We start from the raw sequence: 15,449 nt of genomic DNA, 5'->3' as shown, positions 1-15,449 counted from the left end.
TGTAATCTTGCTAGTTTAAGCAGGTCTTGATTAGCATAGTATGTGCCGTAAAGAGCTGGACTTGCTAGTTAATGTTGATGCTGGTCATGCTGGTCTACCAGCTTGATATCTGTGGTCATGCTGGTCAATCAGCTTTGTTTTGGTTGTCATCCCATTTTGACCAGCATGTTTTTTTCTGTCTTGATAGTTTTGTCAGTTATGCTAATCCTGCTGGTCATCAGTAATGGCATAGTTACATTGAAAAGGTAATCTGATTACCCCTTTAAAAAGTAACTTAGTTACTTTATGGATTACTTGAGTTACTTTTAAGTTTCTGCTTCCTCAACATGACAGTTTTGCCAAAACTCTTCAATTTTAAAATTTTACTGGAAGCTTCGCTCCATCTTTGGAACTTGTTCTCTAAGTGTGCCGCTGTGACTCCAAACGTTTTTTTTGTTTGTTTGTTTGTTTTTTTCCATATTTGACATTGTGTTTTTAAGCTGTGTAGCACTTTGTCTCCAGCACAAAGTGAACAACCAAACTCAAAATGTTGTCATCTTTAGCTCAGAATAGTTTCGGTATTTCCAGCTAGAAAACGTGCATCTCTCCCTTCTATTTTGTGTTTGTGTCGATGTGTGTGTGGAGGCCAGATGCTAGTTTTAGCCTGTTAGCCGTTAGCTTGTTTGCTTGCTAGTCTATTGTTATTTTGGCGTGGTTGCAGCTGACAGTTTTAACAATACAGCAACTTTAAACGTCTTTCTTATATAGTGTCCAATCGGATGCTACAATATCTTTTACAAGAAAAAAATATGCGTGATCTTAAAACATTTAACTTAGGAAATCTAAATGTGGCTAACACTGACCCAAGAACGCCAGACTTTGTGGTTCTAAGTCTAGGTTCTAGCTGTTTGCACCATGGTTGAAAAATGTAACTCTTATGGTAGCTGGTTTTTGATGGTGAAGGGGGTTGAAAAACTGGTCATTCAGGTTAAAACATTCACTATTACACATGGTCTTACTTGTTTTGCAGGCTATCTTGGACAGTCTTGCTTGTCCACTAGATCTTCACGCTGGTCATGCTGGTCTGCTGGTCGGCTGGCTCTGTCTTGCTGGTCATGATCTTCTTGCTGCTTCAAACACTTGATCATGCTCACCATGTCAGTTTGAACATCTGGTAGACCAGCTTGAATTTTCTAGTCATGTTAGTCTTGCCATTCATGCTTGTTGACCGGCTTGGTCTGGCTGCTTATGATGTTCTTGCTGGTCAAAAAGCTTGGCCATACTGGTCGGCCTATAAGCAGGTGTCCCATTATTTTGTCCATATGGTTGTTTACAGCTTAAAGCTCTCAAGATCTCATATCTCTTTTTCTGACTAGCGCTTCTGAAGCTAATCTGACCTGCATGGTTGACTGCATGGTCTTATCGGTCATGATGTTCTTGCTGGTCGAAAAGTTGGCAATACTGGTTGATTGTTGGCATGGTCTCTCTGGTCCTGCTGCACTGTAATCCCGGATAAGTTTAATTTACTTAAAAACATTGAGGAAACCGGTTGCCTTAAAAAAGGTACGTAACGGGTAATGAAAACTTAAGTTAGCATAATTTAGAACATCAAGTTATTACAACTAAAGGGGAAGTTGATTTCCCTTTTCTAATTTTGTTATATTGTAAGACCGGATAAGTTGAGTTTACTTAACCTTTTTTAAGCAGCCAGTTTGCTCAATTTCTTTAAGAACACTTGAGATAGCATAACTTAAAACATCAAGTTATTTCAACTAAAGGGGAATTTGATTTATTTCTAAAGTAGCCCAGGGGGAATCACTACACACTGATGGTGAGTGTTAGTCAGAAACTGTTGGACACACCCAGTATGCAAATAGATTGTGTCAGAAGCCAATAGAAAAGAAGCTGTTCTTGACAACAGGCTAAACTCAGTTATTATAAGTTGGTTCAACTCAAATATCTCAGTTTGAATATACTGTATATGTGTATACATGTATATGTGCCCAGAAATATTCAACTAACTCAAAATAGTTGAGTAATGTTTAGAAATCTCCAATTGTATGTAAAACAGACTTAAAACATTTGAGTTCAAACAACGTATGGATTTACAGTGTGGAAAAAAAATATATATTTTTAATAAAGTCAATTTATGAGGGACTAAAGCACAGTGTTCTGATAATGACCTAAATACATTAAAACACTGCAGCTCTGTGAGACGGATTGAGGTACGAGGTCTGCTGAGGAGTTTGGCAGCTCTGAGATGTGATAAGTGGTACAGGCTATAGCTTAGCTAAAGTTAGCAGCTGCAGATTGTACCAGTCGTTCTCTGGTGTCATTGTGACTCTGAGAAGAACACTTAGATCTCTGACACGCTGAAGGGGAATAACTGTAAACAGCTCATTTAAATGGCTGCGGACGGAGACGGCAGCCGAGTGTACGAGCAGGAAGACCAGCTTCTACTTCCTGTAAACGTAGCCTCACAGGATATACAGTAAATCCATTAGAACCTTACTCCCTACAGATAACATGAAACCCGGTGGAATACACTGTCTATATAATACTCCATAATCATGAGATCATTTCTCATAATCCTGAGAAAACTCATAACTATCATAACTATAAGATACAGCAGGTCATTATTATTAGACAGTAGATATTTAATCAGATGTTTAAGATAATAAGTCATATGTATGACACATTTGGCTTTAAATAGTTCACAATTATTTAGATATCGATTCACATGTTTGATATTAAATTACAGTTATAAGATATGAAATATTAGGTTTAAGATACAATGTCATAAATATGAAACCATATCTTAAACATATGGTTTAATATCCCCTACTATATGACTTAATATCTTAAACATATGATGTATTAAGTCCTCATCATCAAGCCATCAAACCAAGCTGAACTGCTTGAATTTTTGCACTAGGAGTAAAGGCATGAAGTTATCCAAAAGCAGTGTGTAAGACTGGTGGAGGAGAACATGCCAAGATGCATGAAAACTGTGATTAAAAACCAGGATTATTCCACCAAATTGGGAAATTTGGTAGAAATGTTGTCTGTAAAATCAGAGAAACTCATTCAGAAACTGAAGTGGTCTAAATTATTTTTCCAGAGCTGTATATATATATAAGAAATTAGGTCATAATTATGAGATCATACATTTTAGCAATAATAAGTAAAAAGTATGTAATAATGAGCAATAAGAAAATGCTTATTTTAATTCTAAAATAGGTTTTTATATACCACTATTAGCAATACTGATCAAATGAAGATGAATTTAAATGTAAATTCATTTCTGAAATAAATAGCAAACTCTAATAAAACACTGGTCACACTGTATATGATAGAATGTGGAACATGATCAATAAGACTGAAATCTGGCAACCCTGTGGTTATTGCTGTGGCAGTTTTGTGGTATTTAACTTTAGATTTGTTACAACTTGGATCTCATTAATACACACACACACACACACACACACACTCACTCCTGCCCCGTTCACATCAGATCAAGCGTTCCTCGCTGTTCCGTCAGTCTTAAAGCAGGAGGAGGGTGAGGGGTAAGGGGGGGGTTGTCCCTGAGGCCCTACTGGCAGCTCAAACCATCCAGCTGACTGACTGCAGCCTAACGACAGCACTAATTGCAGCACTGATACAGCCAGCACTAATGAAATATTCACACACCACCACCACCAGCACTGACTCTATACATCTCACTACACACACACACACACACACACACACACACACACACACACAGCAAAATCACAGTATTACTACCACCCGATTTATCACTGGCAACTTTATTAGAATCAGCTACCTACCTACTCTTCTGCTTCATCACTGGCCACTTTATTAGAAACACCTATACCCACCTACTCTTGTGCTTCATCACTGGCCACTTTATTAGAAACACCTATACCTACCTACACTTGTGCTTCATTACTGGCCACTTTGTTAGAAACACCTATACCTACCTACTCTTGTGCTTCATCATTGGCCACTTTATTAGAAACACCTATACCTACCTACACTTGTGCTTCATTACTGGCCATTTTATTAGAAACACCTATACCTACCTACTCTTGTGCTTCATCATTGGCCACTTTATTAGAAACACCTATACCTACCTACTCTTGTGCTTCATCACTGGCCATTTTATTAGAAACACCTATACCTACCTACTTTTGTGCTTCATCACTGGACACTTTGTTTGGAATATCTTTTGTCTGTAATCGAGCAAAATTGCAAAAATCTACAATGGAGGTGTTTCTGATAAAGTGGCCAGTGTGTGTTTGTAGTAATGGGAAACCTTGTGAGTTGATTCAGTTACGATTTAGAGTTCTGCAATATGATGCATCTTTTTCGTCTGCACTTGATTTCATTTTTTTTTTTGGTTGCAGGACTGTTTGTTCCTTTTAAAGTAAAGAGTTGTAATGATCCATAATAAATCCCTCTATTTAATAGGCTCTTAGACACAATTTCTATTTAATTGAGAAAAATGTTAGTTAATTCAATTAACCAAATGATTTAATGCACATGCATGTTAGGGTAATATTATAACCAGCTACAAGGAAAGCAGAAACAAGAAGGTGACTATTATGTTATGGCTGACCAGTTTAATGTACAGCTCTGAAAAAAAGAGAAAGAGACCATTTTCTGAATCAGTTTCTGAATCAGTTTATCTGATTTTGTAAAATTAATATTTCTGTTTCATTCTATAAACTACAGACAACATTTCTCCCAAATCCCAATCAAACATATTGTCATTTAGAGCATTTATTTGCAGAAAATGAGAATTTGACTAAAATAACAAAAAAAAAACTCAAATAATGCAAAGAAAACAAGTTCATATTCATAAAGTTTTAAGAGTTCAGAAATCCATATTTGGAGGAATAACCATAGGCGTAGGAACCGGGGGGGATGGGTGGGACATGTCCCACCCAATATTAGAAACAGGTGGATTTGTCCCCCCCAAAAATGATATCAGCTCGCTCAGGTCAGCTGTACTATTAATGAGGAGACAGACCGGACCAATTACGGAGCCGGTTCAGGTATTAAGTCACGCCTCTCAGTAGAAACAGCCAATCAGCTTGCTGGTTTTGCGGCGCGCGGAGCAGAGGCAGTTTGCTGTTGGGGAAGCCCCGCCCCCTCGCTGTGAGATTTAGCAGCGGGATCGGGACGCAGCAGCTTCAGCTGATTTTAAAACAGAGATGAATATACGGAGATTTTACTAAAATAAAGGTAACGATAGGCTAACCACGTAAACTGTGATGATATGTTTCTGATAGCTGGTTAAAAATACACGTCTCTGAATCAGCACACAGTTTAAACCCACTGTGATTAATAAACTGCAGCTGTGTTAGTGTGTAAGCTTATCTTTGGAATTATATGTAATGTTGCCCTGTACCTGATCAGCTAATCACTTTAATTTTCAAACTGTTTATTCATTTAGGATTACAGGACTTACTGTGAGCTATAATGAACGAAAATTGATTTAGCTAACTAGTTAACTAGATGATCGCCAGAATTTCGTACAGTACTTTAAGTTGGTAGTTTAAAGCAGTTACTTAACCCCGATCACTGCCCTAAACTAGTGTTTTCCACCTGATCAGCTAATAAACAGTCATTTACTGAGTTTACCTGTTAAAATCCTTTAGCCCCCTATGGAGCCTAAATTAATCATGTATATCCACCAGAGGAAGCTCTAGAATATGCAGAAAAGTTTTAATATGCAGTAGAATATATAAGAACTGGGTTGAGAAACACTGCTGTAACGTGACTTCTGTTCATTTGTATTTCACAGTAAGACCACATATCCTGACGTTTATAAAAGTCTCTATGAAACGTAAAGTTACATTCTTTTACATAAAAGGACACCATCTTAAGAAGAGCTCTCAGTAGAAAAAAATAAAAGTGCAGGAGAAAATGTAAATATACAACAGAATTGACATGCCAATACATAATAATAATAATAATAATAATAATAATAATAATAATAATAACAATAATAATAATAATAATAATAATAATAACAATAATAATAATCTGTTATATTATTTTAAATATTAGGTGATAACTGAAAATTTTTGTCATATGTATATAATTCAGACATTGCTTGCATAATTTTTCTAACAACAGTAGCTGTAATGTGGAGTAACATGTTTAGGTTGTAAAATCACCTTATAATAATAATTTACTTTTAATTAAAAGTAATTTCCACAAATGTTGTTCTAGGAAACTATTGGGTGGGCTTGGGTTCATATTGGCAAATGTGTCCCCCCCAATATCAAGCCCGCTCCTACGCCCTTGGGAATAACCCTGGATTTTAATCAGTTTTCATGCATCTTGACATGTTCTCCTCCACCAGTCTTACACACTGCTTTTGGATAACTTTATGCCTTTACTCCTGGTGCAAAAATTCAAACAGTTCAGCTTGGTTTGATGGTTTGTGATCATCCATCTCCCTCTTGATTATATTCCAGAGGTTTTCAATTTGGTAAAATTTAAGAAACTCATTATTTGTAAGTGTTTTTATTTGTTGTGGCTGGTCTGAGCTTGATCTGCATAGGAATGTAGTATTATGCATATATTATATTATAATTTATAAGTATATAATAAAAAGTTGCCCATTATAGTTTTATAATACTTTATATACACACAGTAATGGCTTCCCAGAGTGACTTACCTGATGTTTAATACTACTACTACTACTACTACTACTACTAATAATAATAATAATAATAATAATAATAATAATAAGCATGATTTAATTGACATTTATTAAAAGAACATTTACATAATGAACATTACAGAAGACAGTGAAATAGCAGCAAATATAGTGTTATTAAAGCAGTTACATTATGCAATAAAGTGCTTTAGCTGCTATAGAAATGAAAAGAAAATTAAGACAGTGTAAAGAGTAGATATTTTAGATGTTTAGATGTTTTCCCACCTCTAGTTAGTGTAATAAAAGCTGATTGGCTAAGCTTGTTTGTGTTGATGGTGTTGTATCACACAGTTGGCACCATTCTCCTGCTACAGCAGTGTAATCTGAGGTGTTAACTGGGCCGGTCTCGTGACAGGGACGGGTCAGAATTGGAACGGTGAGCTGGTGGGTGGTTGAACCGGTTGTTGACGTGTGAAATAGTGAACATGCCGTGTGCTCACGGACGCGGCCGGGTGTCCAGCTGGCAGAATGATTACACTTTATTATATTTAAATAAAAGCTGGAAATTCGGCTTAATTAGTCATTTAACTGTCAGCAGGAGTGACGTGTCCTTCTGACCACTTTACCACTCAGGTTATTTTTACAGAGCAGTGTGTGTGTGTGTGTACTGGTGTGTGAGTTGGAACATAATTGGAAGTTGCTAGGCAGCGAGTTTTGAGTTCCACTGCGATCGGCCAGTTGGTGTGAAGAGCTCTCGGCCGTCAAACACCCTGATAACGCTCTCTAACTGTGCTGAGAGACCTTCAGAACTACGCCGCCTGACTTTTCATTAAATACCAGCAGAGAACTTTTCATTTTGTTAGTCTTTGTGTTCATTATAAACTTCTGACAACAGTTTGAAAAAAAATAACACTCTTATACATTACAAAAACATACAGCTCTGAATAAAAGGAAGACATCACTTCAGTTTCTGAATCAGTTTCTCTGATTTTGCTATTTATAGGTTTATGTTTGAGCAAAATGAACATTGTTGTTTTATTCTGTAAACTACAGACAAAATTTCTCCCAAATTCCAAATAGAAATATTGTAAATTTAGAGCAATGATTTGCAGAAAATGAGAAATGTCTGAAATGTCTCAAATAGTGCAAAGAAAACAAGTTTCTATTCATAAAGTTTTAAAAGTTCAGAAATTAATATTTGGTGGAATAGCCCTGTTTTTAATCAGAGTTTTCATGCATCTTGGCATGTTCTCCTCCACCAGTCTTACACACTGCTTTTGGACAACTTTATGCCACTCCTGGTGCAAAGTAGTTCAGTTTGGTTTGATGGCTTGTGATCATTCATCTTCCTCTTAATTTTATTTCAGAGGTTTTAAAATTTGGTAAAATCTAAGAAACTTATGTTTTATAAGTTATTTTTTATTTTTTTCCAGAGCTCTTTTTTTGCAAAATCCAGAATTGCAAACTGGATTATGTTATTGCTGGTAGTTGCAGTTAATCTCATTGTATGTCATTCCTACAAAAAAAAATCTATAGACGAGTCGTCAACCACGCTCCTCACAGCTTGATTTAGGGCGTCAGTATGTCTTTGTTATATCATAATAATGGGGAAAAAAGCATGCTTTGTGTGTCTCAAAGCACCTAGAAGGCATGTACTAATTCACTTAAATAGTCATGAGTGTTTTGGGCGTAATCTTAAATAAACCAAACAATCAGCACATCACTTGCCCTTCCCTTTTAGAGACAGGGGCGCTTTGACTTTGGCAGGCTGTTAATGGGCTGGTGATAAACTTAACCTGTGCAACAGATGGAAGGAACTCTTGGAATTGCTTTCATTGGGTGGTTCTGATTAAAGCCAGTTTCATCATAACATTTAATGGTCTTTGCAACTGTACTTTCAAAGTTCTTGATTTTTTTTTTTGATTAATTTACCTTCATTTATTTTTTCCTTTTCTTAGTTCAGTAGTTTTTGCCATAAAATGGATTAGAACATCTCAAATGATCTCAAACACCTAAAGTAAGAGATCAGGATCTTCAAATTAACTCATCACAAATTCAGCACAGCTTTTAACTGAAAGCCTGAATTCCAGGTGACTCCACCTCTTAAAGCCGACTGAAAAAATCCAGACAAGATGTGCAAAACTGTCTAATCTAAGCAAGAGGTGCTTATATTATATTTTATTCTGGTTTGTTTAAAACTTTTTTTGTTTTGTTTTGACTTTTATATTAACTTCCAATGCAGAACATGCAAACCACTGAACTTAAGGTGTCCACATTTTTTACTCATACTCTACATTAACTTATTATAAAGTTGTAGTGACATTAATATCTAGAATAAAGTTCAAATTACAGTGAAGTTCTAATAAAATAAAATACAGAATTAATTAATGTTTTTTTCTGTTTATAAAATTAGTGCTTACTGAAGCAAAACGCATTATAAAAGCAGCATAAAACTGTAAATTAAAAAGAAAGCCGGGTCTCTGTGATTCCGTGTCTCCTGCAATTCCCAGGTACTTCCGAAAAGTGCAGTTACAGGTCCGGAGAGAGAAAAAAAGAGGGAGAAAACGGAGAAAGGAGATATTTTTAAACACCTCTCCCATTTGTTGGACTGTGTTTGCTCTTTCCGTGGAATGGAGGAAAGTGGGACGGCGCTCCAGAGGGGACGGCCTGCAGGGAGGCCTGAGCGAGGAATACACACCAAAACTCCTCCAGAGACCTCGGAAAAGAGAGAGGGAGAGAGAGAGAGAGAGAGAGAGGGAGAGAGGGGACAGGAGAGTAATAGAGGACCGCTGGCTGTGTGTGATCTCTCATTAGAGATCTGAATCAATACTGCGGCTTCTGTACTTGACTTTTCTCCCTGATGGCGCTGCAGAACTGCCACGAACGCAAAAACAACAAAACTCTGCTTCATTGTTTACTCACCTGCAGACTGCATTAAAGCTACAGTCACCCCGTATATTACAGCTACAGTCAGTCTATATCAATGTTTCCCTCTTTATGAACGATTCAATACGATTGTATAGTAAAAATACTAACTATATATATTTAAGGTGCGACCAGTCTATATATTAAAGGTTGATACAATCTATATCTTAAATGTACAGCCAGTCTATATTAAAGGTAAAACCAGTCTGTATTCTAAAGGCATAGTCAGTCTTTAAACTAAATGTACAGTCAGTCTAATAATTTAAGGTAGAAATAAAATTGTCTGATTATTAAAGGTATATCCAGTCTGTATCTTAAAGCTACACTTGGTCAGTCTATATATTAAAGGTAAAGCCAGCCTATAAAGTAAAGATACAGTCAGTCCACATGTTAAAGACAAATTGAATTTTATGTATATTAAGGTTACAGGCACTCTGCAAACTAAAAGTACAGTCAGTCTATACATTAAAACTACACTCTGTTTGCATATTAAAGCTACAGTCAGTCTGTATCTTAAAGGTACTATAATAATGGTGCAGTCAATCTGTTTTTTAAAAGTACAGAATGTTTGTATTTTATAGGTACAGACAGTCTGTATATTAAAGGTTAAGCCAGTAAGTATATAAAATATACAGTCAGTCTATTAAATATATTGTATATTAAAGGTAAAATCAGTCTGTGTATTAAATGTACAGTTAATCTCTATATCAAAATACAGTCTGTAAGCACGTATATTTTTAAGGTACTATACAGTCTGTATATATATGTAAGGAACAGTCACTTTGTACATTACATTTACTTAAAGGGGTTGGACAATGAAACTGAAACACCTGCTTTTAGAGCACAATAATTTATTGTCCCAATAAACAGTTCTGGTGGAAACAGTTGAGTTGAGGTGCACATTGAATTTGAGCAGGTTTTATGTTTTTTAGATACAATCCGGGTTAGCACCCGAACATCCCTTTCAGAAAGCCCACAGTTAATCCTGTTGGATGTGGTTGGTCCTTCTTGGTGGTATGCTGACATTACCTTGGATACCGTGGCTCTTGATACATCACAAAGACTTGCTGTCTTGATCACAGATGCGTCAGCAAGACGTGCACCAACAATTAGTCATCTTTTGAACTCTGGTGTGTCACCCATAATGTTGTGTGCATTGCAATATTTTGAGCAAAAGTGTGCTCTTACCCTGCAGACGAGGGAGGTTAAGGAAGAGTTTCATATGCAGCATCATATACTCAGAGAGACCTATAGTATTTCACAAGAACAAGAAAAAGTGGATTTTTGCAGAAGGAGACCTTTAAGTGTTACCATCTGCTTAGATTAAGAGAGTTAACTATACACCCATAAACCTCTCTCTTTCTCTCTCTCTCTCAGGCTCTCAGCAGGTGGTGTGTCCTCTGAACCACATGCAGTGTGTTGGCTCACACAGGTGTGTCCCTTTCTCCAAGGTGTGTGACGGGGTGGCGGACTGTGAGGACGGCTATGACGAGGGCGTTCACTGCAGAGGTGACACACACACAAATACACACACACACACACACACACACACACACACACACACACACACACACGTTTGTGGACATAGCTGAATGCATACCCAGGTATAGAGCTGTATGTAGAGTTGGATATATAAATAGACATATGCATATGTCTGTGAATATATAGTTGGATAAATAAATGTGGGTGTGCATATATATATATATATATATATATATATATATATATATATATATATATATATATATAATTACACATATATAACTACAGACGATATATTGCTTTGTATAGTTGGACATATAGGTGGATATTAAGTGATTATGCTGGTGTATGCTGGTGTGTGATTTGTGTACTGCTTTGGTTAAAGCTGTACTGTTGTGCTTTTTGTTATTTAGCTGGAGTGTATGGAAGGTAAATCCTGCCAAAAAAAAGTTAAATGAAAACACTAAAATGAAAATGCAAATATCATTTTGCGCTTCCTTTTTTCCAAGTATGTGTGCAAAATATTATAACAAATCTAAAAACGAAAATTAAATCACTTCATTCGCAATTAAATTTTTACTTGAGCACAGGTCATATGTGATAAAACCAATTTTAAAGATAAAAGATAAAACCAAATTTAAATAAAAAAATTTAGCATACAGGTATTTGACAGTCAAATCTAAAATGAAAAAGCATATGAAATTAATTTTTGTCATATATAACCCATGCTCAAATGAACAATTAAATTGCAAATGAAGTGATTTGATATAGCTCTGACCAGGAAATATAGCTGTATATGCAGTTTATAGCTGGATATATAGCTGAATCTGAATTGTATATATCTGGATATATATGTGTGTTTGATGAAGCGTGTACTCACACACTGAAAGTGATTCTGATGAGATAGGATCTCACTTGCAGTGCTCAGGTTCTTCATGTTCCGAATATTTTAGTGATGTTTTTGTGTTAGCACCTATCACGGCTCTCAGGAACTCGCTAATGAGCTGAAGATTTCAGGCAGGTGTGTCTGAGCAGCAGAAACACTGAAGTCTGAGGAAATGAAATGTGGAAACGCTGGTTACTGTGCTGTTCTGGCTTCTGCTATTAATATGTAAAACACCTTATGCTTATGCAGCTATTTTATTCATACTGAGTCCTTCATACAGTACATTGTATAACTGTGTGTGTGTGTGTGTGTGTGTGTGTGTGTGTGTGGGGCCGAGAACACCCTATAGTACTCAAAGGGCCCTATTTTAGCGATCTATAGTGCACTGGTCAACTGCATATTCAGGCAGCTGGATTTAGTTGAGCTTCAGTTGGCGGACAGATGGTGTTACGTCCAGACCCTGAGACAGCAAAGCAGCCCCAAACCATGATGCCCCCTCCACCATGTTTCACAGTTGGGATTAGGTTTTGACGATGGTGTAATGTGTCTTTTTTTTCCAAACATAGCGTAGTGTGTTCCTTCCAAACAACTCAATTTTGGTCCACAGTATATTTTGCCAGTAGTGCTGTGTGGTTTTGTGGACTGCAGTGGCTTCCTTCGTGGTGTCCTCCCATGAACTCTTTTTAAACATTCTTGTTTTATGTTTTCATTATTGTAGATTTGTTAACAAAAATGTTAGAATGTGACAGAGATTTCTATAAGTCTTTATGTGACAAGATTCTAGGATTCTTCCTCACCTCATTGATCATTCTGCGCTGTGCTCTTGCAGTCATCAGTGCTGAACTTTTTCCATTTGTAGACCGTCTGTCTGTCTTACCGTGGACACATGAACATCAAGGCTTTTCGAGATACTTTTGTAACCCTTTCCAGCTTCATGCAAGTCAACAATTTCTGAACATAGGTTTTCTAAGAGCTCTGTTGTGCAAAGCATAACTTACATCAAGCAATGCAGGGCAGCTTTAACCAATCTTTGTAATGGGTTGGAGTGCTACAGATAGGTGGCACTCCAGCCCAGAGAGTTGTAGAACCCAGTGGCAGAACAGTAGATCTCAAAGCAGGTAAACTCAAGAAAAAAGGGAAATAATAATAATAATAATAATATATAATCGTTAATATATATATTAATAGGATATATAATATTATATTTCCTTATATATATACATATATATGTATATATATTTGTCCTTATTAAACCCCGCTCCACGCGGGGATTGAACCCAGGCTGTCGCGGCCGCAGCCCAATGCTCTAACCGCTGAACCAGCGAGCAGATTGGGATGCGGCGCTTTAATCGCCTTATAAGGCTCCACCGAAAGGGGCGGAGCAACGAAAACGGGCGGAGGAAAAAACCGGTGGGAAAACAAACCTCGCGCCGAGCGTGAGTGAGAGAGAGGGGGAGAAAACGTAAATAAAGATCGCCTAGGAAGTGCGGCTACCTCTTATAAAACGAGGTGAAAACAAAAGAGCTTCCAAGCTAAACAAAGAAGTGAACTGGGGTTCTTATGGATTAAACGCTGCTCCACCAGAGAGGAGAGGAACAGCGAGGGGAGAGAAAAGGTGAGCACACCGCGTGCCTCGCGGGCTGCCACACACACACACACACACAAACAAACAAAGACTCAGAGAACAAGAGGAGAGCGGTGGAGCACACAGCTCTACACAGCCACACCAAACTCGAGAGGGAAATAAAGGATAGAAGCAGAAGGGAAATGAGAGCCGGAGCTCAGAGAAAAATCGGGCATAGATTCGCTCTCATGAGCTTCAAAGATCCAGCCCCGAGGACCTGAATCTCAGGGTTTATATAGGGGCAAACCCAGGTGGAGTGGATCAGGTCTGATTAGGGGCTCAAGACCTCCCCCTGGCGGCCGAAGAAGCACTCGGCCGGCCCCTAGCCATTACAATCTTATTAAACCCTGGCTTCAATTAGCTCATGGAAAACTCATCAGCCTAGGGGTTCACATATTTCTCCCCATCACTGTAAATTTTAGCATGTTGTTTCAATAAAACCATTCAAACATAATTTTTCTGTGTGTTATTTATTTATGCAGACTACGTTTGTCTATTGTTGTGACTTAGATGAAGATCAGAACACATTTATTGACCAATTTATGCAGAAAGGCAATACATTTTTTACGCAACTGTATATACTGCCTTGAAGTGAGATCATTTTACTTGCTAAGATGTGTGTTTTTTGCAGTGCACAGAGGAGCAGGTTTATAACACTGGTGTGGTGGTGGTGCATAAGGTGTTAGTATGTGTTGTGCTGCTGCATACACAGTGGATCAGACACAGCAGGGCTGCTTGAGCTTTTAAACGCCTTAAAAAGGTTCACCAACATTATCACCCACAGTGGACAGTGCAGTAAATGGTAATGATTTTGACCATCAGTGTCTGGCTATAATTGTCAGAGTACTGAACAGAGAAATGTAAAATTAATACAGGATGGTTTTTGTGCACAAGTGTGTGTGTGTGTGTGTGTGTGTGTGTGGTCTCTCGCTGCACCTGTCACAAATGAACACTCATGACTCATTTCCATTCATACCAAATACTGATTCTACTGAGAGAGAGAGAGAGAGAGAGAGAGAGAGAGAGAGAGAGAGAGAGAGAGAGATGGAGAACAGGATCAAAGAGGAGAGAAAGTGAGTGTATGAAAATACATGAGGAATCCTGTGTGCTGGTGTGCTGATGGGAGAGGCTGGGCAGAGCTGATATCATACTGGTGTGTGATTTGTGTACTGGTTTGGTTAAAGCTGTACTGTTGTGCTTTTTGTTATTTAGCTGGAGTGTATGGAAGGTAAATCCTGCCAAAATAAAAATGAAATGAAAACACTTAAATAAAAATGCAAATATCATTTTGCACTCCCTTTTTTCCAAATATGTATAAAAAAATATTATGACAAATTTAAAAACGAAAATCATGATTGGTGTCAAGAGATTGAATAATCTCTCATTAATACGTTTTTTTATTTTTTTATATAATTTAGCTATGTTGGAAGCTAAATAATTAGCTTTTCTGTTAGCTACATTGTTAGCTTATTTATTAGCTTTATTGTTAGTTAACTACATATTCAACCGTGTTGTAAGCTAAATACTTTGCATTTCTGTTAGTTTTATATATATATATATATATATATATATATATATATATATATATATATATATATATATATATATATATATATATATATATATATGCCTATAGACCACTAAAATAGGGCCTGTATTGTTATATTGAGTGGTATATTTTAGGTAAGTTATTAGTTAAGTTGTTACCCATTCGGTACTTTGTTAGCTATGTTAGTAGCCCTATCATTACTAAAGTTGGGTTCATTGTTTCAAATTTAATATTTTATAAAAAGTGGATGATATATATTAATTATATTATCGGTAATAAACTGTCCTTTTGATCAGTGGTGTGTTTTATGCTAAACGCCACACCAGTT

General features: G+C 36.9%; 1 protein-coding gene across 1 annotated transcript in view; it reads left to right on the top strand.

Annotated features, from left to right (window-relative positions):
- The window catches only part of lrp1ba (low density lipoprotein receptor-related protein 1Ba), a 327,687-nt gene that overhangs the window by 12,433 nt on the left and 299,805 nt on the right, over positions 1 to 15,449 (top strand). The window contains exon 3 of the mRNA XM_049470884.1: positions 10,958 to 11,089. Within this exon, the coding sequence (XP_049326841.1) occupies positions 10,958 to 11,089 (132 nt within the window). The remainder of the gene's footprint in view (positions 1 to 10,957; positions 11,090 to 15,449) is intronic.

This window comes from Astyanax mexicanus, chromosome 23 (genome assembly GCF_023375975.1).
Source record: "Astyanax mexicanus isolate ESR-SI-001 chromosome 23, AstMex3_surface, whole genome shotgun sequence".
Taxonomy (NCBI): Eukaryota; Metazoa; Chordata; class Actinopteri; order Characiformes; family Acestrorhamphidae; genus Astyanax; species Astyanax mexicanus.
Note: the sequence above shows the minus strand (reverse complement) of the source record. Positions and strands in the feature narration are given on the sequence as shown.